General features: G+C 41.8%; 1 protein-coding gene across 2 annotated transcripts in view; it reads right to left on the reverse strand.

Moving 5' to 3' along the window:
* ANKHD1 (ankyrin repeat and KH domain containing 1) overlaps positions 1-25,025 on the reverse strand; it is a 121,968-nt gene that overhangs the window by 48,522 nt on the left and 48,421 nt on the right. Inside the window, exons 4-14 of one of the 2 annotated variants that reach the window (XM_086471049.1) lie at positions 21,877-22,024; positions 20,816-20,963; positions 19,555-19,788; positions 17,881-17,975; positions 14,197-14,434; positions 13,803-13,994; positions 12,177-12,286; positions 5,042-5,101; positions 1,194-1,281; positions 447-574; positions 165-308 (exon numbers count right to left, since the gene is read on the reverse strand). In XM_086471049.1, the coding sequence (XP_086327175.1) occupies positions 165-308; positions 447-574; positions 1,194-1,281; positions 5,042-5,101; positions 12,177-12,286; positions 13,803-13,994; positions 14,197-14,434; positions 17,881-17,975; positions 19,555-19,788; positions 20,816-20,963; positions 21,877-22,024 (1,585 nt within the window). The remainder of the gene's footprint in view (positions 1-164; positions 309-446; positions 575-1,193; positions 1,282-5,041; positions 5,102-12,176; positions 12,287-13,802; positions 13,995-14,196; positions 14,435-17,880; positions 17,976-19,554; positions 19,789-20,815; positions 20,964-21,876; positions 22,025-25,025) is intronic. The other variant, XM_086471048.1, reaches the window with a different exon arrangement.

Genomic DNA, 25,025 nt, shown 5'->3' on the forward strand with positions numbered 1-25,025 from the left:
AACTTTCTCACTCGCCACCATTTTCAAATGCATAGACTTTTAAAATTCTTTCCACTGTATATGCTGACACCTAAATTAAGAAGTTAACTACTAAAGAAATACTTCTTTGCGACATTCAGTGAGATTAAAAAAAAAAAAAAAAAAAAAAATCCCTTATGCCTTACCTGAGACTGATCCTGAGATGGAGGTGTGAGCTGAGACAAGTCTGCTGCAGGAACCGACAAAACATTGTTTGGGTAATCCAGCAAGTAAGAAACAACATTTGTATGTCCTCCTTTGGCAGCTTCAATGAGCATTGTTGAGCCATCCTGAAGTGATATTTTGGAAATAAAAAGCCAGAAGATGAATTTTGCTACCTGGTATAGTGCATAAGATATGAATTAGACCACTTACAATTGCACATTTACTAATGCTTTAAACAAACTACATGGTTCTTTAGTGAATACCTTGAGCCGATGAGTAGGATCTGCACCGTGAGCCAGGAGGAGCTCCACAACTGCCAGGTGGCCTCCTGCACAGGCCAGTGACACCACCGTGTGGTCATTATTAGCTGTAGCCCTGTTAACGTTGGCACCTACATGGAGAAGATCTCGGAATTAAACACAAGGCAATTCTTTTTAAGAGAAAGTATCCACAAGTACAGCATTTTCTGGAACAGAGATAAACGTTTCTAATCTTCCTCATTCATACTCACTTCTAGGGTAAAAGCAAGGGATTTTGAATAACTGATGGCTTCTACACATCCTCCTCCTCATCTTATAAAGACAAGGCAGTAGTGCCAGTAACAATGAGCCTTCTAAGTGCTAAGAGAAGGGAACACGCATGGTGTACAAAACCCCACTTTCCAATTTTCATTCTAAGCACTTACCAGTATCACTACATGGTGTGATTTTTACTGTTTCAGACTGTACTTGAGGATGTCTTTTTTCTGAAGGAGGGAGTGCTTTTTTTAAGAAACTGAATACATTTGCTGTACTTCAAATCTATTTATTAACCTATGCAATCGAGTAGGAAAAGTAGCAAAATATTTTGTGATTCATTGCATCATGAACTACATGAAATTCAAAAAACCCTTAACGGTTTGACAAATGCTCATACACACATAACCAAATAAATTTTGAAGAATCACCACAAACGTGCAGAATTGTAAAGCAGCATTTTAAGTTTTTAAAACATTTAAACTCCTGTTTTACCTTTGCTAATAAGGAATTGCACAGTGCATAAATGACCAGCTCGTGCAGCCTTCATTAGTGGGGTTCTCCCACCTTCAGATTCATGCTCCTATAGCAAAGAAGAAATAATAGATGTATAAACTGGCAAAAATTGTACCACTGCTTCAGCTTTTGAACCATCTTGTGATGAGACCAGAACTACCCATCCCAGTAGAGGATCCGTCTTACAAGCTGCCTGTAATCAATACAAACTGACCGGAATGCATTTTCATGTTACCTTAAATAAGGAATCACACCGTCAAAAAGCATTAAGACCACATCCATACTGTTACCACACCAGGAAGTCTCCCTACTCACAAATCCCTTTTTATTTTAGCATTCAAATGCTTAACATACTGAGAACAGCAACATCTTGCTTCTTCCTCAAAAAGGGACAGCTATTTAATACAAATATCACCCAGCATCAAGAAGTATAGGAATACCTACAAACTGATGTAGGTATGCAACAGTTCTGAGAGCTGCTGCATGTTGCACACCAGACCGTTAAAACTGCACTAACGTCTGAAGCACAGACAACATTTTAAAACCATGCTGAAGAGGATCAGCAATAAAAATGAGACAAATCACTGCAGGTCACAAAGTCTCTGAGTAAGAGGACTGGAGAACAAAGGAGAAAGACGACAAAAGGATGATACAAACAACACAAACGGAATGAGCGACAGGAACAACCTTCTGATTTAAAAAGTTTCTGAATACTGGAAAGATGTGGTTGAACACAACTGTATTGGAGAAGTTACAGCACTAGAAAATGTGCCTGCTAAGCAGGCATGACCAGCAAACACACAGAACGCTGACGGGTACGCATGTACCCTCCCTCAGCAACAAGAGGAAGGAACATCACCTTCCTGGGAGTGTTCGTATTTGCGCTCTCAATATTCAGTCTGATCAATAATACACTAGGACCGTGGGTTTTTTTAATGAAGTGTCTGGGAAGCCAAGCTCTAAATTCACTATTTACTTCTGGATTTTCATGTATATCTGACAGTGAAAATTAACATTTAGTACTGACAGTGCATGATACTGCTACTTACAAATACAAAAGGACAAGAATAGACTTGAGAGAACAAATAGCCTCCTTCCCAGTTTCAGTATTCCTGACAACTCTGCACCTGTCCTTGGTCATATGGCCTGCTTTGGCTGCAAGCTGCACCTTAAGTTAGCTTCCTGTTCATACGCTCGAAAAACAAGTCTCTTGGCTGGATCTTCTATGAGAGGCTGACCCCACACAGCAAACAAACCAAGCCTTTCCTGTCGCAGGGATCACACTGCCCATCTTCCAGGCATTCAGGGCGGGCAGAAGCGCTCTGCCCCAGTGCCTTCGTAAGAACTTTGTGTTACCGTACACCACACTAACACACATTTAAACTCCAAATCAGTGTTCTGATTTCTTTGCTTACTTGGTAGTATAATGCATAAGTGCATGCGGGCAGATAGGAGGCCTTACAGACTTACTACTTTTTTTTTTTTTTTTTTTTTTTTTTTTTTTTTTTTTTTTCTTTTTCTTAAATAACTAACTTCCAGACTTCCAGCCCCAGGGCAAATGACTGCTTAGCTGTCGATAAACATATGCATGCTTTTGGATCGTCTGCATGTCAGAAATATTTGCAGGAGATGTAAAGCTAATTATGTTAGTATGTGGCCCTATGATGTGTAAGAATTAGTAGCATGCCCTTGCTCTGACGCTTACTCTGCTATTTGGCATAGTTTTTCCTTCCTCAGCCACTGCCAACAGATCATGAAAAACCAGCTGTTTGCCTTATGCACAGTAAACCCCTGGTACTGCTGGTGTATCACTCACAAAGCAGCTATGGATGCAAAGAACTATTGAACACCACTTCACCCGCTGAGCAGGACCAGAACATTACTGCCCAAACAATTGAATATAGATTTCTAAATCCCCACTGATGCAACAGCAAAGATGGCATGAAGCAAAATTCATTTTAGGCCATCTTAGCTATATTCAGGATAGTGAAAAGCCATCCTATATCGCATTCAGATGTAGCATTTCAGATAACTAGCAGTAAGATACCATTATTTGCAACATTATTCCTAACAGACTTCACTGTTGAAGTCTTAAACACGGATGTCAGGATGCTTCCTCATTTAAATGCAATGCAGTTATTTTGCCCAGTTTAACCAACTGTCACTTCATCACGCAGGCAGAACCTGATCCTCAACTATTATACACTTCAAATACTTGCAGTACCATACACATCATCAGTCCAGCCAAACCAAACCATTTGTGCACCCACCTGCTGCTGATCTTCAAAAGTTATTGCATTTTGACAGTATCTTTTATATCAGGAGATAGAAATGCGTATTTTATTTTAAGAATAAATTAATTTTATGACTCCAGCACTCTGTTTAGCCCTAATAAAGGCTAGCAGATAGCACCAACTCAAGCTTTAAAGGAAAACATCTAGAACAAGCCATAATAAGAAGCTGAGCCAGTGCAGTGTCTTTGTCTACTTACATCCTTTCTTTTCCCTGGCCACACATTTCAAAGATTTTTTTTCCATTTTTTTTTTAGCTGCAGTAGATAAAGTCAGGACAGAGAACTTGGAAGCTGTCCAAAAGCATCCCCCATCAGTTTCCAATGTGCTTCCTCCTTGTATTAATATGAAGTACATGCAAATACTTATTCTGTAAGAATAAAAACTAGCAAGGAGCACTCATCTTCGAAGATGAGACAATCTCCCCAGCTATCTGTGCTGTAGGGCTCACCACAGTATTCTGTCTCTCTTCACTGCTCCAATCCCGAGAAATACTGCAGTTAGGATGATCAGAAAGAGGCATAAAGGAGAACACCTATGACAGCCTTGACTAGAAAAGCCATTCTCTAAACACGTAAGTGATGTGCTCTCCTGCTAATTCTGCTCGAATAGAAAGAATGCCCTAGAAGAATTCTCTGCAGGTTTGGGTGCTAGAAAGAAAGGAAGGGGCAGAGCAAAAGCAGTGTCATCAGAAGCATCTTACAACAATCATTGCTATTTTTTAATTCTTGATTTCAAGTTCTCTGTTTTAGGCAATTCCAAGATCAGCTACACAAGCCGCTGCCCCCCGCCCCCCCCCCCCCCCCCCTTTCTCCCTGGTATACAAGTATTCGTAGTTGGCAAGTATTATTCACTAGGAATTTTTTTTGAGTTTGTTTCCAATGTCATATGTTATTTAAAAGTTCTAGAACAAAATCTGCATTTTCAAAGTAAATGTCCAACTGCTCTCCAATTCTTTGACAAGCCTCTCTCATCCATGACAACAGTGAATACTTAACAGAAATCTAAATGTTATTCTAAGCAAAATGATTTAGACTATTTCTGACACATGACAATAGCCAAACAATACGGTTCTTAACACTGTGCCACGCTGCTAATTTTCAAGACTGAACTCTATCAAGAGATAAAGTATTCTAGCAGTCACCAACCTACCCGTCCCAGATAACCTTCCCGAGACACACAGAAAACCAGTATTTCAGAGGCACCTAAAAACTCAACTAGGCCTCTAGATTAAATAGCTGAAAAGGGAAGACCTTACGGGAAGCTTGATAATTACCAACGGGTTTAACACAGCCACTTGTGCTAACAGACCCAGTAATAACCCTCACAAATGCAGCAAGTTGAGATACTGGTTTTTTAAAAATAGGGTTTTAGAAAACCCAACAGAAGAGAAAATGCAGGGTAAAGATGACATGTCCAGCCTACATAGCGAGTCTTTGTACTTTTCAAGAAATTTAGATGCATGCCTTAAAGCCATGCTTGTCATTAGCATGTATCCTGAGGCTGCAGCTCACAAGCATCAAAGGCCAACCTCACATGATGCTTGCCCGGCTCTATGCCCTCCAAAATAGTCTTCTTTAAGCCCTTCTGCTTGTCCTGCCGAAGGAAAAAGAACAACTCACGGCTCTTGTTCTACAAATAAGTGTTGTTCTTTGCCATGAAGACCTGGAATGGGAACCTAAATGGATCAGATCCACCAGTTGAAAGCTCTTATTTTGCTGGAATTAGGCAAGCAAGTACAAAGGCAAGACCAAGCAAAGCAGCTCTGGACAGTTAAGACTCCTACCACAAGCCATTTGGATTCCTGAAGAGAGCACAAAGGTCATACACAGCACTTCATTAAATACAAGATGACTCTTCATTCACTACTGGCAAAAGAGAGGATTTCATTGTACTTTACATCACCTAGAGACTGTTAACACAACATCCAAAAGGTGTTAATTACAAAAATTAGCTTCAAGTGTCCTACAACCTTTTGTTTTACTTGTGGAAGACTGAGGTCTAAAAAGACCTGAAATTCTTGACCTTCCCCTGAAGGTTCAAGAAACAGTATGGAAAACCTTAACAGCTTCTCAGGTCCCTCACTGTAATGACAAAGTAGCTATCTCCAGTATTGTTTCATTCAAATCCATAAAGTATTGGCTACTTTTGTAGATGTTTAATTGCTGCCTTATGCACACTACATCAAACATGCTGTGTGTCATACACACATAGGAAACTGAGTTTCTAATTAAGGAGCCGTGCGAGGGATGTTATCAGCTGAAGGCAAAGCAATGATCCCTGCAATGACAAAAACATCTGTCTGTAGAATATTTTGTCACAGGGGAAGAAGAAAGAGGCAGTTTGGCATGCCTGTATTGTTTTTCCTTTGGTTTTTTTTTTTTTTTTTTTGCAACTGGCATTATGTGGATGCCAGGTAGCCAATTTTAGTCTTTTAAGGAAAGCTACGTGTGGAATTTTAACAAGTATAAAGAGCTTTGGGGAGAGCTTGAAAGCATTAAATTAGAAGAATGCCAGGATGAAGCTGCCCTCAGGGGTTCTCTGCCATCTCTCAATTTCAGCATAAAAGCACCCATATACCTTCTAGTAGAAAGGTAAATTCCATCACTAGATCAACTAACTTGTTCAGCAGAGCCTCACCTACAGCTGCAAGGCAGCCCAGATTAGAAAATCTCAATTTAAAACTTTTCTGTACTTCCCATCTGAGAAAACCCGGGATCTTCTCACTGTCCAAAAAAAGAAAAATCTCTCTCGTTTTCAGCTACATTGAGACAAGATGCAACCACCTTGTCAAGAGCAGTCTCACTTTCAAAAAGGAGACTAGAATCTCCAGTGTGCAGCATTTCATCCAGGTCTGATTCTACATCAAAAGGGGACAGGCACCCAAACAAGCACTTTCATCTTATAGAAAGGTATAAAGCTTGAAAGCAGGATATTACCTATCATTAAGTATCACCAGTAATCTTTGTGAGCTTTGCAGTCCTTAACCTAGCTCCTGCAGGAACACACATGCACCATGACTGTATTAACTTCAGACCCAGGTAACTACCCGCCAGTCAGTCTCACCTCTGTGCTTGGCAAGATCATGGAGCTGATACTCCTGAAGGCTCTGCTATGGCACATGGAAAACGTGGAGGTGATTGGTGGCAACCAACATGGCTTCACCAAGGGAAAAATCCTGCCTGATGAATCTGGTGGCCTTTTATGATGGAGATACAGCATCAACTGACAAGGGAAGAGCAACTGATGTTGTCTATCTGGACTTGTGCAAAGCCTTCGACACTGTCCCACAGGACATCCCGGTCTCCAAATGGGAAAGCCATGGATTTGAGAGATGGGCCATTCGGTGGATAAGAAATTGGCTGGAAGGTGGCACTCAAAGTGTTGCGATCAATGGCTTGATGCTCAAATGGAGACCAGCGACAAGCGGTGTTCCTCAGGGATTGGTACAAGGATCGATGAGTGCTCAAAGCCCAAAAGGCCAACCGTATCTGAGGCTGCATCAAGAGAAGTGTGGCCAGCAGGTTGACTGAGGTGTTTCTGCTCCTCTACTCTGCCCTCGTGAGACCCCACCAGGAATACTGCCTCCAGCTCTGGTGCCCTGACACAAGAAAGACACGGAGCTGTTGGAGAGTCCAGAGGAGGGCTACCAAGATGGTCAGAGGGTTGGAACACCTTTCCTACGAGGACAGGCCAAGAGAGTTGAGGTTGTTCAGCCTGGAAAAGAGAAGGCTCCAGGGAGACCTTATAGCAGCCTTCCAGTACCTGAAGGGGGCCTAAAGAAGGCTGGGGAAGGACTTTTTACAAGGGCCTGCAGTGACAGGATGAGGTGTAATGGTTGGAACCTGGGAGAGGGCAGGTTTAGACTAGATACAAGGAAGAAGGTTCTTCACCCTGAGGGTGGTGAGACACTGGCACAGGTTGCCCAGAGAAGCTGTGGATGCTCCATCCCTGCAAGTGTTCAACACCAGGCTGGACAGAGTCTTGAGCAACCTGGTCTAGTGGGAGGTGTCCTCGTCATGGCAGGGGGTTGAAACTAGATGATCTTTAAGGTCTCTTTCAGCCCAAACCATTCTATGATTCTACGATTCATCTCAAAGCTTGTACAAAATAACTGCTAGTGAAGATATGAAGGATACAGGAAAAAAAAATAAAAGAGAAATCTTACAGGAAAAACAGAAGTCTCCTCTCACCTTTGAGATTAGAGAAATCCTTGCCACACGAGTAAATAACTGCATTACTGAAGAGCTGGTTATTTTTTCCTGAAGCTATTAAACCATACCACTGCTTAAAAAAAATGCTTTTATCAAACTGTATTTCAGGGTTCTAATCTCCAAAATTTTACTATTAGTCACAAAATCTAAAGTAGGTGTTTGTCCTCATAAAGAAGTTTGTAAACAAGTAAAATTTACATTTGGTCCAAGTGGCAGGAGCTCAGGCTAATACCCTGAAAGTCTCTACTCCTGCAATGAAGGCACAGATGGGATCACAGGCTGAAGCCTTCAAATGTGCCTCATATTAAGTCATTCATGTATTTGGCAAAAGCAGCTGACTTCAAAATGCATAGATTAAAACAAGGAAAGGTGTAAGCCTGCCAAGCTAGTTTTGCTACAGATTTTGACAGGCCAACTTTGTCCCTGTAAGGACATGGAGCAGATAGATCCCTTGAAGAAGGGCATCAGAAAAGCATGAGAATAATTGGTAACAAGCCAGACTTCACAAACAATTAGTCCCAAGGAGATACAAACTCATCACAATACCATGAATGACTGAGCAGCTCTCCAGCAGAAAGAACCAGACGAGCGTGTACTCTGACACTGTTCATTTCGAGTATAACTTGCCACTGCAGAGTTTTAAGGAAAAATTAACTACAAACTGAAGAAAGTTCATCTCAGCCACTACTTTAAGTTCTCCTGGTTCTTATAAAGCCACATTCCTTAATAAATCTAACAGACCTCGCAAGATCTTCACTGGCTCTTGAACTGAATTATGTATTTGATATCTAGGCCAGAAGATCAGCCCCTGAAAAGCAAGAGTTCCCACTTTCTACTTGCAAGAACAACAGCCTTTTTGTGCTGAGATACAGTGGTAACAATCACTCCCAGTTCAGACAAAACTGTACTGGAGACTAGAATCACTTATCATATAATGATCACAGAACAGTTTGGGTTGGATAGGACCTTCAAAGACCATCTAGTTCCAACCCCCCCTGCCATGGGCAGGGACACTTTCTACTAGACCAGGTAGCTCAAAGCGCTGTCCAGCCTGGTCTTGAACACTGCCGGGGAGGGGGCAGCCACAGCTTCTCTGGGCAACCTGTGCCAGTGTCCCACCACCCTCATTGTAAAACATGCTCAGACTTTAGCTCAAAGTTCCATTTTGAGATTGAGAAAATCTCACCTGGACATAACCAACACACAGGAATCAGTTCAGTAGAGTGAGTTGGGTAACTTCAGCAAAATTGGAAGACTTCAGTTCTCCATGAGCACAACACAGGAAAGCCCCTGACAAACCTCTCCTGCCCTCTGCCAATTTAGCTAAGCCAGCATGAAAGAGGCTCCTCTTCACACGTGCAGTCTCCAAGTCTGCACCTCAAATCCCACTCAATTCTGACCTTCTGGGCAATCAAAGAGAGCCCTGAGAAGCCAAGAAAGATCTGACATCTTAAAGTAGATAATGTGCTTTCCAAATCATGGAATAAAGGCTCTTATTTGGGAAGAAACGGGACAACTGACCACAACAGATCTTGACAGACAGTGTTTATTGTTCCTTCAACTCAAAAGCATTTGGGGAAGGAAGATCAACTTTCTTTCCTCAATCTAGAATCAGGGAGAAGAAAAATCCTCAAAAACTATGCTGCTTGCCTTCCTGGTCTGGAAGAAAACAGAATGTGCAGGCGGCACACAGGACAATACAGTATCAACAGCAAAATCCAGTCGTGGCTACATCTCTACAGGTAAATAAAACAAGGCCAGTAGACAAGCTTAGGCATGGGATCACAGGTCATTCACACTGCTTATTCCTTTGCAGCCTCCCTGACACACTGCTGGCCCTGTCATGAACCACAGGGGAGGTGGTCATCAGGGACTGTTCCCAACAGGCAGCATGGAAAATGTGGCATCAAGTTAATCACAACTTATCTCAAGAGGTCTCACATCCTCAAGAACCCCTTCAAGACCTCACCCTGCAACCCAGGAGTGTCCAGTGTATGGTCCCAGTATTGCATTAGGAAAACATCACTCTGATGGGCTGCCACACAGGGGCACAGCCCCCAGGCTCAATGACCCGTCAGTCTCAGCGTTGCACAGCATGGGTGCGTTCAGCGAGTGCCATTCATCCTTGCAATCAGAGAATAGCCCTCAGTCCTGTTTCATTTTACTGTTTAAGACATAACCAGTATTCTCCTCCAACAGGACCGCTCCATAACAGGGTAAGATGTTGTCTGTCCAGCTCCTCAGTGACTGCGATATAAACCTCAGGTATAAAGAAGGTTTCTGGGAAACAGTGAAACATCAGTGAAAGCAATCTCAGGAAAGACTGAAGCTGCAGGATGAAAAAGGAAAGAAAGAAAAGCAACTGGAGATGTACTTTCATTTACTGTGTCTGAACACCAGGAGAGCCAAATTAACTAGACAAATGAAGACAGACTGACCAGAGGTTTACGTCCAGACGTGCATTCGATTCCCTACACCACCACAAACTTCCTGGGACAACTTGGAGGAGTCATCTAGCCTTACTTAAACTACTAACAAAATGTGAAATCTAGAAGAACAATCTCCCACGGTACTGCCAAAGCAGCTTTCTCATACTCCAGCAGTAAGGTAACACACTTCAGAAACCTTCCTCAGAACAATTACGAAGATATCAAATTTATTCAAAACAGCTTACAACTTCTGATCAAGCAAAGCAACACAGAGGTTGGAAAGGAAACTGCTCCCAACCCAAGGCACCTGCCGTATGTATCACTGTAGGTTTGCAGGCATTTCCCTACTTACTTACAAGCAGAATTCAAAACTGATTTATATGATAGGTCTCCCTTTCACGTGCAATTTTCCTTTGCTTCCTTACTTGACAGCTCCCCATTTTTCTTAACAGCTCCCCATTTTGATTGGCAGTACAAGAAAATACAGTAAAATAAAACTTTACTTTACAAAGGCACGAGATTCTTCTCACAATACTGATCAGAACTAGATGTTAAAGGTCTCAAGCACTGCTCACCGGAGTGATGAGAGGAAGAGAACTGTAACAGTTTGAAGTGGCATTTAAGAAGCAACCCCTGCATGTTTTTAGAAGTTTAGGCATAGCAATTTATATTGTTTTATTTCAGGCTTTGCTCATCACTGTGAGATACTTCATGGATTATACCTTTTTATAAACAAGTACTTAAATTTTTTTTTTTTTTTTACAATACCCAATAAAACCCCAAAAGCCTACTGCATCTACTGAGGTGGCTGATGCTCAGTACCCAACACTGAACCAAGCAAAGTGCAGCAGCTGGGCCAAACCCAAACACCTCCTTCATTAACCTGACCTTCCTCCCTGGTAGGAACATATGACACAGAACTTTACTGTAGAAGAATTAATAAGGCCTGGGAAAAAAGTATATTCACAAAGAGTGGAAGTATTATTAATTTCACAATTGCAGCATTCATTTATTTATATTTGTAAATATGAACTTAAATAAAGTACTTCATTTAAGACTGAAATTTAAGTAACTTCATTAGGATGCTGATTCATCAGGTTCAATGATAAACTTTTCTGGCATTCTTATTTATATGGAACAAAACCCCCTAAAATATCCAACCAAAACCCCAACCCCCTCCCCAAACCAAAAAAACCACACAAGCAGAGAGTGTGGGAAAAGAATGGAGAACAGAGAGAGAAAAAACAAAAAGGCAACTAGAAGAAGAATCCTCCCTGCTTAAGACTCCTAAACTCCTTTAGAAGACGAAGATATCGATCACTTTGTACTGCTTAAAAGCCAAATAAACATTATACCCCTGTAGCCGATGAAGAGGCAGTTTTAGGTCTCCCACTGCACAGTATGAAAATAAGTCAAGACAATTATGCAAATAACTTAGTTATGCTTAAATGTATTATTGAAAAAAGCCACTGTGAAAGCAATATGCTAAAACCAAAAGTTACAAGAAAGGATTCTGGAACAAAAGAAGAGATCATATAATGCTGGGCATTTAAAAGCCATTGCTTAGCTTGGGTTTTTTCGTGTTGTAGTTTCAAAAAGAGACGGTGTTCAGAAACTAACAGTAAACAGATGTAGTAGCTCCTAATACTAAAACATTTTCAATTCAGAGCAGTGGAGCAGGTAAACTCTAATCCACAAGAGTTTGGGACTAATAAAGTAGCATAATGAATAAAGGCAACATAGAAACATATCCTGCTAAACTTATGGATTATACTGAAATGAAGACAATTGACTGTCACAAGTGTAAGCTACAGCTAAAACTTTTCACTCAATGGATGAAACATTACCCAATAAGAATTTTTATTTTTTAGATCAAAGAGAACATGCAGGCTTTTTAAAAAACTTTCTTTCACACCCATAAATGAATCTCAACTGCTAAAATTGTCTTCCTGCTTTATAAGCATGTCAGCTTTGGCATACGGTTCGAAACCAAAGTACTGTCCCCATGAGATGCACAAGTTGTCTTACCAAATCCGCACCAGCTTGAAGCAACACATCTGCCACATCAGTATGTCCATTTTCACAGGCATAGGTCAATGCAGTATCTCCTGTCGCTGTGGTGGCATGAACATTGGCTCCTAGAAACACAACATCAGTTTTTTCTTACTGGACATCTCCTTATCACGAATTTCATATCAGATAAACACAAAAATCAACGCACTTCATCTGTGACAACAGCTGTATCTTACTGACCAACAGCTGCCACAGCCCAAGGGCATTGCTTTCACAGTGAAAATTGCTCTCATAGTAAAAATACTCTGAGGAGAGGGGCTAAGCCAAGGCTTGGAAAAAGCATGACTGGCAGTCTAAACACATAAACCTATATGCTCACTTACTCCTATGTTCCCCCTACAGCAATGAAGATTTCAGTTGTTGCAATAAATAAAAATGACTCCAGACAGTTGTCTAGACTATCCATTTGACAAAGAGTTACATGCCAAGGAAAACCAGAGAAAATGCCTGTTATTGAATTAGAATTAATACTACAAGACCATACACTTCTAAAAATTCCATTTCTTCCCTGCTCTTTAAAATAATTTTGTTGAAAATATTTTACTAGCTTCATAGATGCCAGCTACATGAAAATATGCATAATTCTTGCTATGTAATGCATTAGTCTTCAAAAAAAAAAAAGCCAATGTGATTAGCCCTTTTCTTATTTTCAAGGTGTGAGATATTTACAGACTCCCTGATGCCAAAACAAGGCCCCTCAATCAACTTTCCACATTATCAGAAGCAAAGTGCAAGCGGTGTTCCAAGTGAGCTGGTGATGGGTGTCACATGCTGGTATTGCTGCACAAAGACACAGTTGTGACTGTCTCTCGATGAGCAGGGAGCATTACTTTGTAGAATTACAAATCCAGACACTTTTATGCTTATTCTTAGAAAAGAGTATACAAATAAATTACCTCCCAAAACAAGGAAGATTACCAAAAATGGAGCTCTTTATAGTTTTCATTATTTTTTACAGTTATTTATTATTTTACGGGGGTTTTATAGGGTTTTTTATTTTTTACAGTTATTTATTATTTTAAGCAGTATTGCTACACTTTAGTCTCTGCCAACTTCAAACTGACAGGTGAATATTGAAGTGTCATTCCCCTCCAACTCCAGCAAGATTTATTTTTTACTGCTGTATAATGTAGTAGTAAAACTCATCGATTGCAGAAATTCAGCACATCCCAGAATCTGTCTTGCACACTATTTCCCAGGGCACAACTCCTAAAGTACTGGTTGTTCAGGGAGACTGACTACAGATAGTCAGGCTCAGTCAAAGCAGGAGTAGCATATAAAAACAAGCATTATCTGTATTAACACTTTGTCCTAAATGCAGTTAGCTGGAAAGAATATTCCTAATGAACGTTAAGGGGTTTTAGACATGCGACAGAATCCAGGGCTCCATGAGGCACTTTCCTCTGTTAACAGTATCAAACAGGATTAAGGTATAACATGTTTTTTCCTTCTCGCTAAGGTATCTTAGAATACAGTTTCTTGTTACAACACCACCACCATCAAGCCCAGGTATCTTCTAAATCGTAAGGAACGTTGAGTCTATAATATCTGAGCGCTAGATCATTTTCAGTGTACACATACCTGCTGCCAGCAAGTATTTCACCAACTCAAGATGACCCTCTTGAGCAGCTTCCATCAAAGGTGTTGAGCAACCAAGTTCTATATCAGCTCCTGCCTTAATAAGGAAGTCAGCTACTTCAGAAAACCCTCCGCAACATGCCAGAGTAAGAGCAGTTTCCTGCGTTTCTTCTGTCTGTGCATTTATATTTGCCCCTAGGAAACAAAATAGCTGTTATTGTCATGGACCAGACACAGGGTAGGAAGGTAAATGCTCATCCCCTCCACAGTGTGGGTGTTTAAGCTTTGCTCTGTCGTTACAGCCACACATCAGAGGAATTGGCACAGAATACCTAAGGGCAAACAGTCAGCGCTGCATTCTTCATAACGAATGCTCAAGAAACGACAGCAATCTCACCTTGTGCCAGCAGCAAGGCTACCATCTCTTCATGGCCTTCCCGGGCAGCTTCCATGAGAGGAGTATAACCTTCATCATTAACTTCCTCCAGGTTAGCTCCCCTTTCAATCAGAAGAGCTGCCAACTCCACATGTCCACCACAAGCAGCCAGAGTGAGTGGAGACTCAAATGAATCTGCAGGCATATTCACTTGAGCACCACTGTCCAAAAGCAAGCGTGCCACTTCCACATGTCCATCCTACAGAACAAAGGTGAACACAAAAATCAGAAACAGATGAAGCCACTTGATGCTGTAGTTGCAGCCACTGTCATACTAGGTCTGAAAATGATCCTACAAAGACCGTGTCTTTTTACTTACGATGGTTCAATTTATGACATGGCTATGGTAACACTTGAATTAAACTGACATTTAGGTTTCCACCTACATCTAAGTAAGGTTTAAATGCATGAGTGAAAAAGAGCTAGACATATGCTGGGGTTTTTCTCTTTCTTGGGGGAGTAGGGAAAGAGTTATAGGATAAGACTTTCTTAAATATCCAGCAAAATACCTGGGACACAAAAGTAATAAAAATAGCAAACAAGCACCGTGAGTGATAAACCCACTCCATGACTAAACCCCCAAAACAAGCATCGGAAAAAAAGACTTTCTTTTTCTTTGTGGTTGATTTGTGACTTCTAAAGACAAAAACCCCTCCAACTGGCAGTTTCTAGATCCTGGGGAAGACACCTGCGCAGAAGGTGGACTGGGTTAGAGGAGGGAAGACTTGAATAAATCCTAAAGACGACCGAAAAGTGCCTTGGGGTGAAGAAATCTTTGCCACAGAGGGAAAAGAATTAGGATTGCCAGATCAGTCTGTTTGAGCCCTTACTAATCAAAGCACATAAATCCAGCTGTCAGCTTCTCAAGAAACTATTACTAAACTCCTCAAAGTTACTCAAAATAGATCAAGTACCAAAAATCCGTGTTTCACCTGAGGTGTGGTTTGTAGAGAGCCACAATACCTCTGAAAAGGGGAAAACACAAAGGAGTTTTGGCATTAGGAAAGAAGAAACACTCACATGGTTTCTCCCTCCCACATAACTGCAGAAACCGGGACACAAACTTGTGGAACAATTTGGAGAGGAGAACCTGGAATACTGAAACAGATTACAAACTACACCTAATGAAGGAAGGAGGTTCAAGTCGTGCAAAGAGTGCTCAGGGAGATGTAGAAGGTCTAAGGGTCTAATCAAGTTGTTTCATACTACACCTTTCTTCAGCGTACACAATTAATAGGATAACTTAAGGGTGGAAAGGGAACCCCAAGCAGAAGACTTGAATCGAAGCATGCTCTTCATATCTCTCAGTGGAGAGAAAACCACTTGCTGCCTTGCATACTGCAGGTGCATCACCTTGGTCAGTCCATGTGCCATCCAAAGAAAAATGGGCTCTTCCAGATGAAGTAAACTGTCAGCCAGCTTTGACGATTTAGAGCCCTCTGTCCTGACACAGTGGTTCTCCGTGGATTTGACAGTTAAGATGGAATAATTCTTTAAACTAGCCTCAATGCAGGCTGACAGATTTTGCTAGAGAACTAAAGAATACTTCTTCCTGAGGAAGACATAAAAAGGGCCAATTTCAGTGGCAAACAGAAGATGGTTTTATGTTGTGTACTTGGAAGGAAATCTAAATAAAATTGGGCAATGCTAAAGAGCAAAAAAAAAAAAAAAAACGACATTAGAAGACCTCTCTGCCCAAGGGGTTCAAGCCAGAGCTGCCCAGGCTAGGGCACTGATACCTAGGGGCAATTGATAAAGTTATAGAGCTAAGAATTCCGCTGATTCCCAAAATGAAAGAACTTCTTATGTATTAAGAACAGTAACCTCAAGCAAACTACCAGTTCCCCATTCTGATCTCGGCAGCAACTCAGAACAGCTAACACAGAGCTACAGAAATGCGGGCAAAAGGGACATCGAACACACAACTCCTGTCAACACTTGTCCTAAGCTGACCACGAAGCAGCTAGTAAGTAACCTGAGACTGACAGCAATCAAGTCTGCAAATTAAAGACAGGCTGCTGTTCTCAGAGAAGCTGGCTAAAAGCCAACAACCACCTTCATCTAACTAAAAGCATTATCCTAGGTGTGGCACTTTGTCTTGACGAAAACATTCTGAAACTCAGAGGCACTTCCAATACAATTGGTGATCAGAGACCAGACATCTCTGCTTCCTCTACCTGCACCATTCATTAGCTGCAGGACAGTGAAGACTGGGAGAAGTCACAATGATTTGGTGGAATAGGTCCCCTCTGCAAGGGTGCAGCCAAAAGGTAACAAGGAACAAACTCCATCATTCGACTTGGAGTTGGGACTTCAAAGGATCAGTTTCCTCTCTGCTGCTTTTAAAGGTCAATATGTACTCTGTAATGTAAACTAGCCTGAAACATCCAAGAGCTAAAACCATGCAGGCAACCCACACAACTTTATCTTCCGCAAGTGAGACAGTTAATAGCCTCCAAGTCAACCCAGTGCTCAGTCTGTATTACCATGACAGCAAAAAAAAAACCCGAAACAAAACAAAACAACACCACCAAAAAGACTAAACCTAAACAGAACAGAGGACCGACTAAAACCTTTAGTTTGCAGTCACGTTGCAACCTCCTTTAGGTAACAGCATACACCCAGGGCAACTGCGCCCTTCCAAATGTCCCCCTGGCCCTAGGCTCTCACACAGAAAAGACTGCTCAAGGGTACTATTACCATCTCACTATCGAAGACTTCAACACAGCTTGAGACATGATAACCTGACCTTGGTCACCTGCATCATCACCTCACAACTGCACTAAAAGAACACTTGATCCTCCAGCTCTCTGAAGACTGGAGGTATATTGCAGCCTATCTTCTAAGGATTATAGGCTACCAGGAGTAAATTAAGTTTTCCTCCATTTGCTGTGCTTCCTCTGAAAACAAGGTCCCTGTTCTGTCTTCAAAGAAGTTTCCCAGCTTGAATAACAGATAAAAGGTCACCTAACGTCTGGACAAAAATGGCTGCAGATACGCTTTGACACAATAGCACACTCTTTATTAAGATGAAGCTCTTGGAAAGGGAAGTTTTTGCTCAACGGCTGCTCTGAAATTATACAAGTTGCTCAAGAACTAAGAACTAAACTACTTTTCACCTACTATTTTATTTTAAAAAAAAAAAACCTCACAGCATCACTTACAGAAACCTAGAAGACAGTAAACCATCTCTACATGCCAAACTTCCTGCAGGTGGGAAAGGACAAGGGTAACTCATCAGTCATTCATCTCAGTGCACTTCTGGAAGGCTCATACCATGATGATCTGAGAGACCTTATTTATAAAGACAAAGGTGGAAAACTACCTCTCACTGCAAAAGAAACAGTGACTTTGGCTCAACCTACTACTTCACTGCACTGCAGATTAGCTACCTCTACACTTCACATATAGGGAGCACTTAAAACAACACATCACTCCCCCCACAGTTAGAATAATTTTTTCCCTATGACCAATTAGACTGAGCTAGCCACCTGTGCCAACTATACTAAAGGCTTTCTTACAATAAAAAGTAATGCAGTCACTTGCAGACCCAAAACAGCTTGTTAACAAAGGCTCACTTTATTTTACCATCTGTTTTATTCCTCTCTCATTGAAAAGGAAGCAGTACAAATAAAGGCTATTTACCATGCAGGCCTCCATTAGCGCCGTGTGCATCTCATCTGTTTTATGTTCTTGATCAGCTCCAGCTTCAAGCAAAAAACGCACCATATCTAAATGGCCTTCACATGAAACAGATCAAAATAAATAAGCATTTAATATCATAAACTTTTAGTAGTACAGACGGTACACAATGAAATAATTCAGGTTTTCATACTTTGCTATTACAATTTTTACAAGTTATAATTTGCAAATCTGCTCTTTTTAAAGTACTCTAAAAAATACCAATGCAAAACAGACAGCCAGACTTCAGACAGTCTTTCCCAAAGATACTGCCCAACTACAAGACAAAGATAGACCTCTCTAATTCATGTTTATACAACAGGAACCTTTCCTTGTGACTTCAAGCTATAAGAGACTGTGCTTATTCCTTATTCAACTGTACAGTGACATCACTTAAGTGTTCCAAGGCAACTGGGGGATCATCTTTTAGAGATAGGTCCACATAGATCTGAACTTAACTTTAAGTTTTTTAACCATAGCATGAACACACACATTTCTGAGAACTAAGATACACGCATTATGTCATATTATGTTATCTGTCACTATTTTTAAAAGCTTCTACTGGACTTTACCAACACTTGTTTTCAACTCTATTATGGTTTCTGTCATGTCAGAATTTGTCCCCTACAAGTTATAAATTTCACCCTCCCAATCAGCACCCTCCTCCAAGCCAAGACTCAGTTTTACAGAAACTGATAGGAAAACAAGGTAGCACAACCATTTTGCCAAAGATAATAGAGGAAATCTCTAGTCAATAACGATCTTGCATTACATCACTCTTAAGTTTTAGGTCATAAGAAACAGGAATGTGCCTCCATCGTACCCAGGAGTACTATTACTTAAATTTTCTCTGTAAGGAAATACTATATGCTGCAGGATACCCATGACAAACCCAGATGCAAGTTTTCTGATGGGTTATACGTAGTATGTATCCTCCAATTCTCACCACAGAGGCAAAACCTGAAGTTACTATGACAATAACCTGCATCCTTAAATCTTCTATTAGGAGAAAAAAAAACCACTGTTGGACATTTTATGGAGGTTTTCGGAAGGAAAAAAACTTGGAAGCACATCAGATTACCATTATACTAAGGTACTTTACATAGAAACTTTAAATAGCAAAATAAATTAAGTCAAAAGTCCATAAAGGTTTATAAACACAGCAATTTGTGGACATCCTCCAAAATACACTGAAGGAGAAGTATCCAGTAACAACACTAGCTTTTTCACCTCATCAGGTATTCCACGAACATCCATTCTAACATCACATTTTCCTAATAACCAACAGAGATGTTTTCAGAACTTGAGATCGTTGGTGAGGGGAATTGGAACGAAATAGGGAATGCGGTAGTGAGGGAAGAGGAGAGTGGTGGCGTGTCAAAGCACAAGTTTGGACGCAGCCAGTCACAAGTTTTCATCTGCAACATGTCGAATACATGTCCACCACACTTGGACACAAGTAGACAGGCTTAATACCGCTACACCATGGATGAGCATTTCCTGACATTGAGTTTAAAACCAAAATCCACTGTTCCAAAATTCTTAAGAAAATATTCAAAGTATGGCTGGAAGCTTCATTTAGATAAATCCTAGCAAATAAATTTAAACAAAAATACAAAACAAGGCAAGAGACAATACCTTTATAGCATGCGAGTGTAAGTGCACTTTCTTTGAACTCGTTGGAGTGAGTGTTGATTCCTGCACCATATTCCAGCAATACTCTTGCAACCTCAACATGACCTGCACTGGCTGCTTCCATTAAGGGGGTATGCCCATTCTCATTGTGGTCTTCTATATTAGCACCAGCTTTCAATAGCACCTTCACTATGTCAACAAAGCCCCCAGCACAAGCATAAGTGAGAGCTGTGTTCCCTGCAGAGAAGAAGTAGTTTACATGAAAGCCCTTTCCATCACCCACTCCTAATACAGGAAAGGAAATTAGTTTTAATAGCTCTGAACAAAACCAAGTACATCACTAGCAGCAGCCTTTCACCTCACAGCAATGTTACCCCAGCCAATAATTTCAAGCTGGGTCTAAAACCCCAACACAACTATAATGTGAAAGAGTTTCAATGCTCAACCAATATTACAAATAAGGATTGTTTTTCTTTTATTATTATGTTTCCTACTTCAGCAAAGAGAGAACAAATATACACACAAAAAGACTGATGAGTAATTTTCATGCTCACTGTAGAGTTTGGGCAGTGGGGGGGTGGGGGTGGGGGGGGGTGGGATGCTCAAGACTGTATCCTGTAATACCTTGAAAAACTTTTACTGGCCGGATGAAAACAAATTTATAATTTAAAACTCTGGTACCACAAGTGACAGAGTCACATCTGGCTCGTGTTCTAAACGCTACAGTCAGTTTTAAGGTAAGTTCTGCTTAATATGGCTAAACATCAAGATAAAAAGAATATTTCATAGTTCAGACACCCAACTTTTTTGAAATCTGAACACAGTTTAAATTCTGTCTCAATATTAGCAGAACCCAACTGCAGGTTAATACTCTCAGCAAGGTGAGTTAAACTGTGGTCAAGCATCAGCAATGTAGACAACATTCAATGCTCCAAGAATTGTACCTCCTCTTCGGGAAAAAGCAATAGACCAAAATCACCGGTTTTGATCAGATGTGTCCCATGGTCTCCCTACGGGGTAATTTTGGATTATACAGATGAGAACATCTAAAGCATTGTTCCTGTGCTTTTCATTACAGTTTATATTAAAAACAATCTTTAATAATGGCCAGGTAAGACTCTAAACACATCCACTATGCATTCGGCCTATTGTCATGTTTTCTCACGAATGAAACTACCAGATTAAACCAGAGATCACAGATGTTCAGAACAGCTGCACATCTTACATGCCAGTCTTACTAATTCGTGTCCTGCTTCCCAGTTACCTGTTGAAGACTGTGCGTTGACATCGGCACAATGAACAAGGAGAAGTTTAACAATATCTACATAGCCTCCGCTGGCAGCTGCCATTAAGGGAGTTATGTCTCCTTTATTCCCTCGATCTTCAACGTTCGCATGCATTGCTAGCAACACCTAGAGAAAAAAAGTGCACTTCAATGAATAAATTGTAACACCGACATTTTGCTTTCAGTTCACTGGGGCTTGTGAGAATGATTCCCCAGCCAGCCGTGACATCCCCTTGCAGCAACACCCCCAACGGTGAAGCACAATGGCCCTCCCCAGGACCATTTCTAATTACTGCCCACACTGCGCTCTGCTTCAGGAAATGCTGGTTTTCTACACTTGTTCATAGCTGCTAAAAGCAACATTAAGGTGCAGTGCAACACTGACGTCTTCAGAAGTCGCAGGGCAATTCACTAACCAGAATAACAGCAGAGAAACCGTAAACTTGCATTAATGACCACAGCACACACCAGGTCAAGCTTACAGGTAAACAGTTTCCTCCCTGTACTCTTGCCTGCCACTAAAACATGAAGCTGGCCACTCTGAGAAATACCACCTAAACATCTTCGCCCCAGCACAAATTCTGCCCTTAGATACACAAGTATAAAAGCCAAAAACCAAAACAAATTAATGCACTGTTGATACAGATGTGATTACAAAAAGGATTGAGTGACCGAGACATGAGTTTTTAGAAGGTAACCACTTGTAGTACTTGATTTTGCTGCTATTTTAGATCCTCTTGTAATGTCTGCTTGGCAGAACAGCTTGACTGCATCTAGAACAATGCCAGAAAAGCAGATACATCATAAAACACAAGACACATTCCTTGGACAAGTCTCTTAAACCTAAAGGCATATATGATGGCATTTTCCACTAAAGAGACAAACAATAACTGAAAGTCCACAATAAACTATATTAACTAATATTCGGTTTAGATTACAAAAAATTATTATAATCAGAATAGCTAAAGTGTTTATCTATCAAAGCAGCCCCTTAGACATTGCTTCAGAAAGGTTTAGTTGTGGTTGCATTTGTTACTTACTTGTGCCAATTCATAATATCCTGCTGAACAGGCCAAGCAAAGGAGACTCTCCCCTTCTTCAGTGTGTTCATTTACGCTTCTTCCTTCATCCAGCAGCTTCCGGACAGCATTCACATCCCCATCTGAGCATGCTTCTGCCAAACTGCGACTGGAAAATCAGTTACCACAGAATAAGCTCAAATAAATCTGCAATAGATGGGCAACTTTCCTATGAAGGAAGAAGCCTTTAAGTAAAGACTCATGACAGTAGCACTGAACCTGACTAGAAAATGTACCTTAGCGTTTTTCAAGGAAAAGTATATATATACACACACATCTCCACAGCTGAAACAGAGATAAAGACCTTGCCTATGTCTAAATTAGCTCTTCTCCTCACCAATTATTAACTCACATAAACTCTCATAAAGACTATATGCAGAGAAGAATGCTGAGAAGTGGGTAATCGATGGCGTCTGCAAGATACAGAGGTAAATCTCACTGATGCTATTCACACTTTGGGTGAATGCCAGACACACCGAGGCTACAACCACGCCAAACTCCTGACTATAGGTACGAAGGCAAAGTAGTAGAGATCAAGCCAAAAAGTGAACAGCCTAGTATCACAGAGACCGCTAACACTGAACACTGCAACAAGCCAAAATTCTGACCATTGTCTTTCCTGTAGTGGGACTATTTCCTTCTCTGCAATAGCCCAAAGTTGTTTTTCTTTTAATTGAAACCACCAGTTTCTTCATTTAAGCAGCCATTTCAAAGAAAAATCCTTACCTTACCTAAGGACGTGTTAAAGGAAGAAAGGAGAGGGGCTTTACAGAAGTTTACTGTTTCCTTTCAGGCACCATTAAAAGCATATCACAGAAGTTTTCAGATGGATGAAATAAGCCAATTGAACTGCACGTTTTTTAAACAGCAGCAACAACACAAAACCTATATGGAACACTACTAACTCACACTTAAAAGAGCTGTAAGAGGTAATGACAAGCTAAGAGTTAGAATGAAAAGACAAGACAAACCCCAAGCTCTTGACATCTAAAAGCTCAGAAGTCTATAATCACTACTTTAACCATCATGAATCTCTGAAGTAGAGAGAATAGCCGTTTCCCCGAGACCTAGAAAGTGCACCATACAAATCTTGAAAAAGGTGAGCTGAGTTTCAATTTATTTCAGACCAAGTCACCCATCCTTTAAACCTTCTTCTATACAAAGACGCAGTCTAACAGCAAAGACAAATGTTAAAGCACTGCTAAAAGCAAGTGTAAACAAGAGCAAGCCATGCTCAGGACCAACTCAGTTACACTTCTCCAACTGACAACACAATTTTATTTAGAAACTATATAGAATCATACAATGTTTTGTGTTGGAAGGGACCTTTAAAGGCCATCTTGTCCAAGCCCCCTCCAGTAACTAGGGACATCTTCAACTACATCAGGTTGTTCAGAGCCCCGTTCAGCCTGACCTGGAATGTTTCCAGGAACGGGGCTTCTACCACCTCTCTGGACAACCTGTTCCAGTGCTTCACCACCTCATCATAAAAAATGTCTTCATCATAACTAGTCTAAATCTACTCTCTTTTAGTTTAAAACCTTGCGCTATCACAACAGGCCCTGCTAAAAAGATTGCCCCCACCTTTCCTGCAGGCTCCCTTTAAGCACTGGAAGGGCGCTCCCCGGAGCCTTCTCTTCTCCAGGCTGAACAACCCCAACTTTCTCAGCCTGTGCTCACAGGGGAGGTGCTCCAGCCCCCTGAGCATCTTCTGGCCACCTCTGGACTCACTCCAACAGGTCCATGTCATTCTTGTGCTGAGGACTCCAGAGCTGGATGCAGCACTGCAGGTGGGGTCTCATGAGAGTGAAGTAAAGGTGGGCAATCCCCTCCCTCATCCTGCTTCTCCTGACGCAGCCCAGATACAGCTGGCCTTCCGGGCTGCGAGCACACATTATCACAGAATCACAGAACGGGTTGGGTTCGGAGGGACCTTGAAGACTAGTCCAATCCCACTGCCATGGGCAGGGACACCTTCCACCAGACCCGGTTGCTCCCAGCCCCGTCCAACCTGGCCTTGAGCACTGCCAGGGAGGGGGCAGCCACAGCTTCTCTTGGCAACCTGTTCCAGTGCCTCACTACCCTTGTAGTGAAGAATTTCTTCCTAATACCTAATTTAAATCTCCCCTCTTTCAGTCTGGAATCATTACCCCTCATCCTATCACCACACTCCCTCATCAAGAGTCCCTCCCCACCTTTCCTGTAGCCCCCTTTCAGCACTGAAGGCCGCTCTAAGGTCTCCCCAGAGCCCTCTCTTCTCCAGGCTGAACAAGCCCAACTCTCTCATCCGGTCCTCATACGGGAGGTGCTCCAGCCCCATGATTATCTTCGTGGCCCTCTTCTGGACCCACTCCAGCAGGTCCATGTCTGGCTGTCTTGTGCTGGGGGCCCCAGAGCTGGACGCAGCACTGCAGGGGGGGTCTCACCAGAGCAGAGGGGGAGAATCACCTCCCTCGATCTGCTGGACACGCTGCTCTTGATGCAGCTCAGGATGGGGTTGGCTTTCTGGGGTGCGAGCACACACTGCTGGCTCGTACTCAGCTTTTTATCCACCAGTACCCCCAAGTCCTTCTCAGCAGGGCTGCTCTCAAACCCTTCATCCCCTAGTCTGTATCAATACTGGGGTTTGCCCCAGCCCAGGTGCAGGACCTTGCACTTGGCCTTGGGGAACCTCATGAGGTTCACACGGACCCACTTCTCAAGCTTGTCCAGGTCCCTCTGGATGGCCTCCCGTCCCTCAGGAGCGTCAACCGCACCACTCAGCTTGGGGTCATTGGCAAACTTGCTGAGGGGGCACTCGATCCCACTGTCTATGTCGTTGATGAAGCTACTCAATAGTATTCATCCCAGTAGGGATCCCTGAGACATGCCACTCGTCACCAGTCTCTAGATGGATATCAAGCCGTTGAGCACTACCCTCTGGATGTGACCATCCACCCAACTCCTCATCCACCAAACAGTCCACCCACCAAATCCCTATCTCTCCAATTTATAGAGAAGGATGCTGTGGGGGACCATGTCAAAGGCCTTACAGAAGTCCAGACAGACAACATGCATAGCTTTTCCTTTGTCCACTGATGTAGTCAATCCATCATAGAAGATCACTAGGT

Source organism: Leptosomus discolor, chromosome 10, assembly GCF_034619465.1.
Source record: "Leptosomus discolor isolate bLepDis1 chromosome 10, bLepDis1.hap2, whole genome shotgun sequence".
In the NCBI taxonomy this organism is placed as follows: domain Eukaryota; kingdom Metazoa; phylum Chordata; class Aves; order Leptosomiformes; family Leptosomidae; genus Leptosomus; species Leptosomus discolor.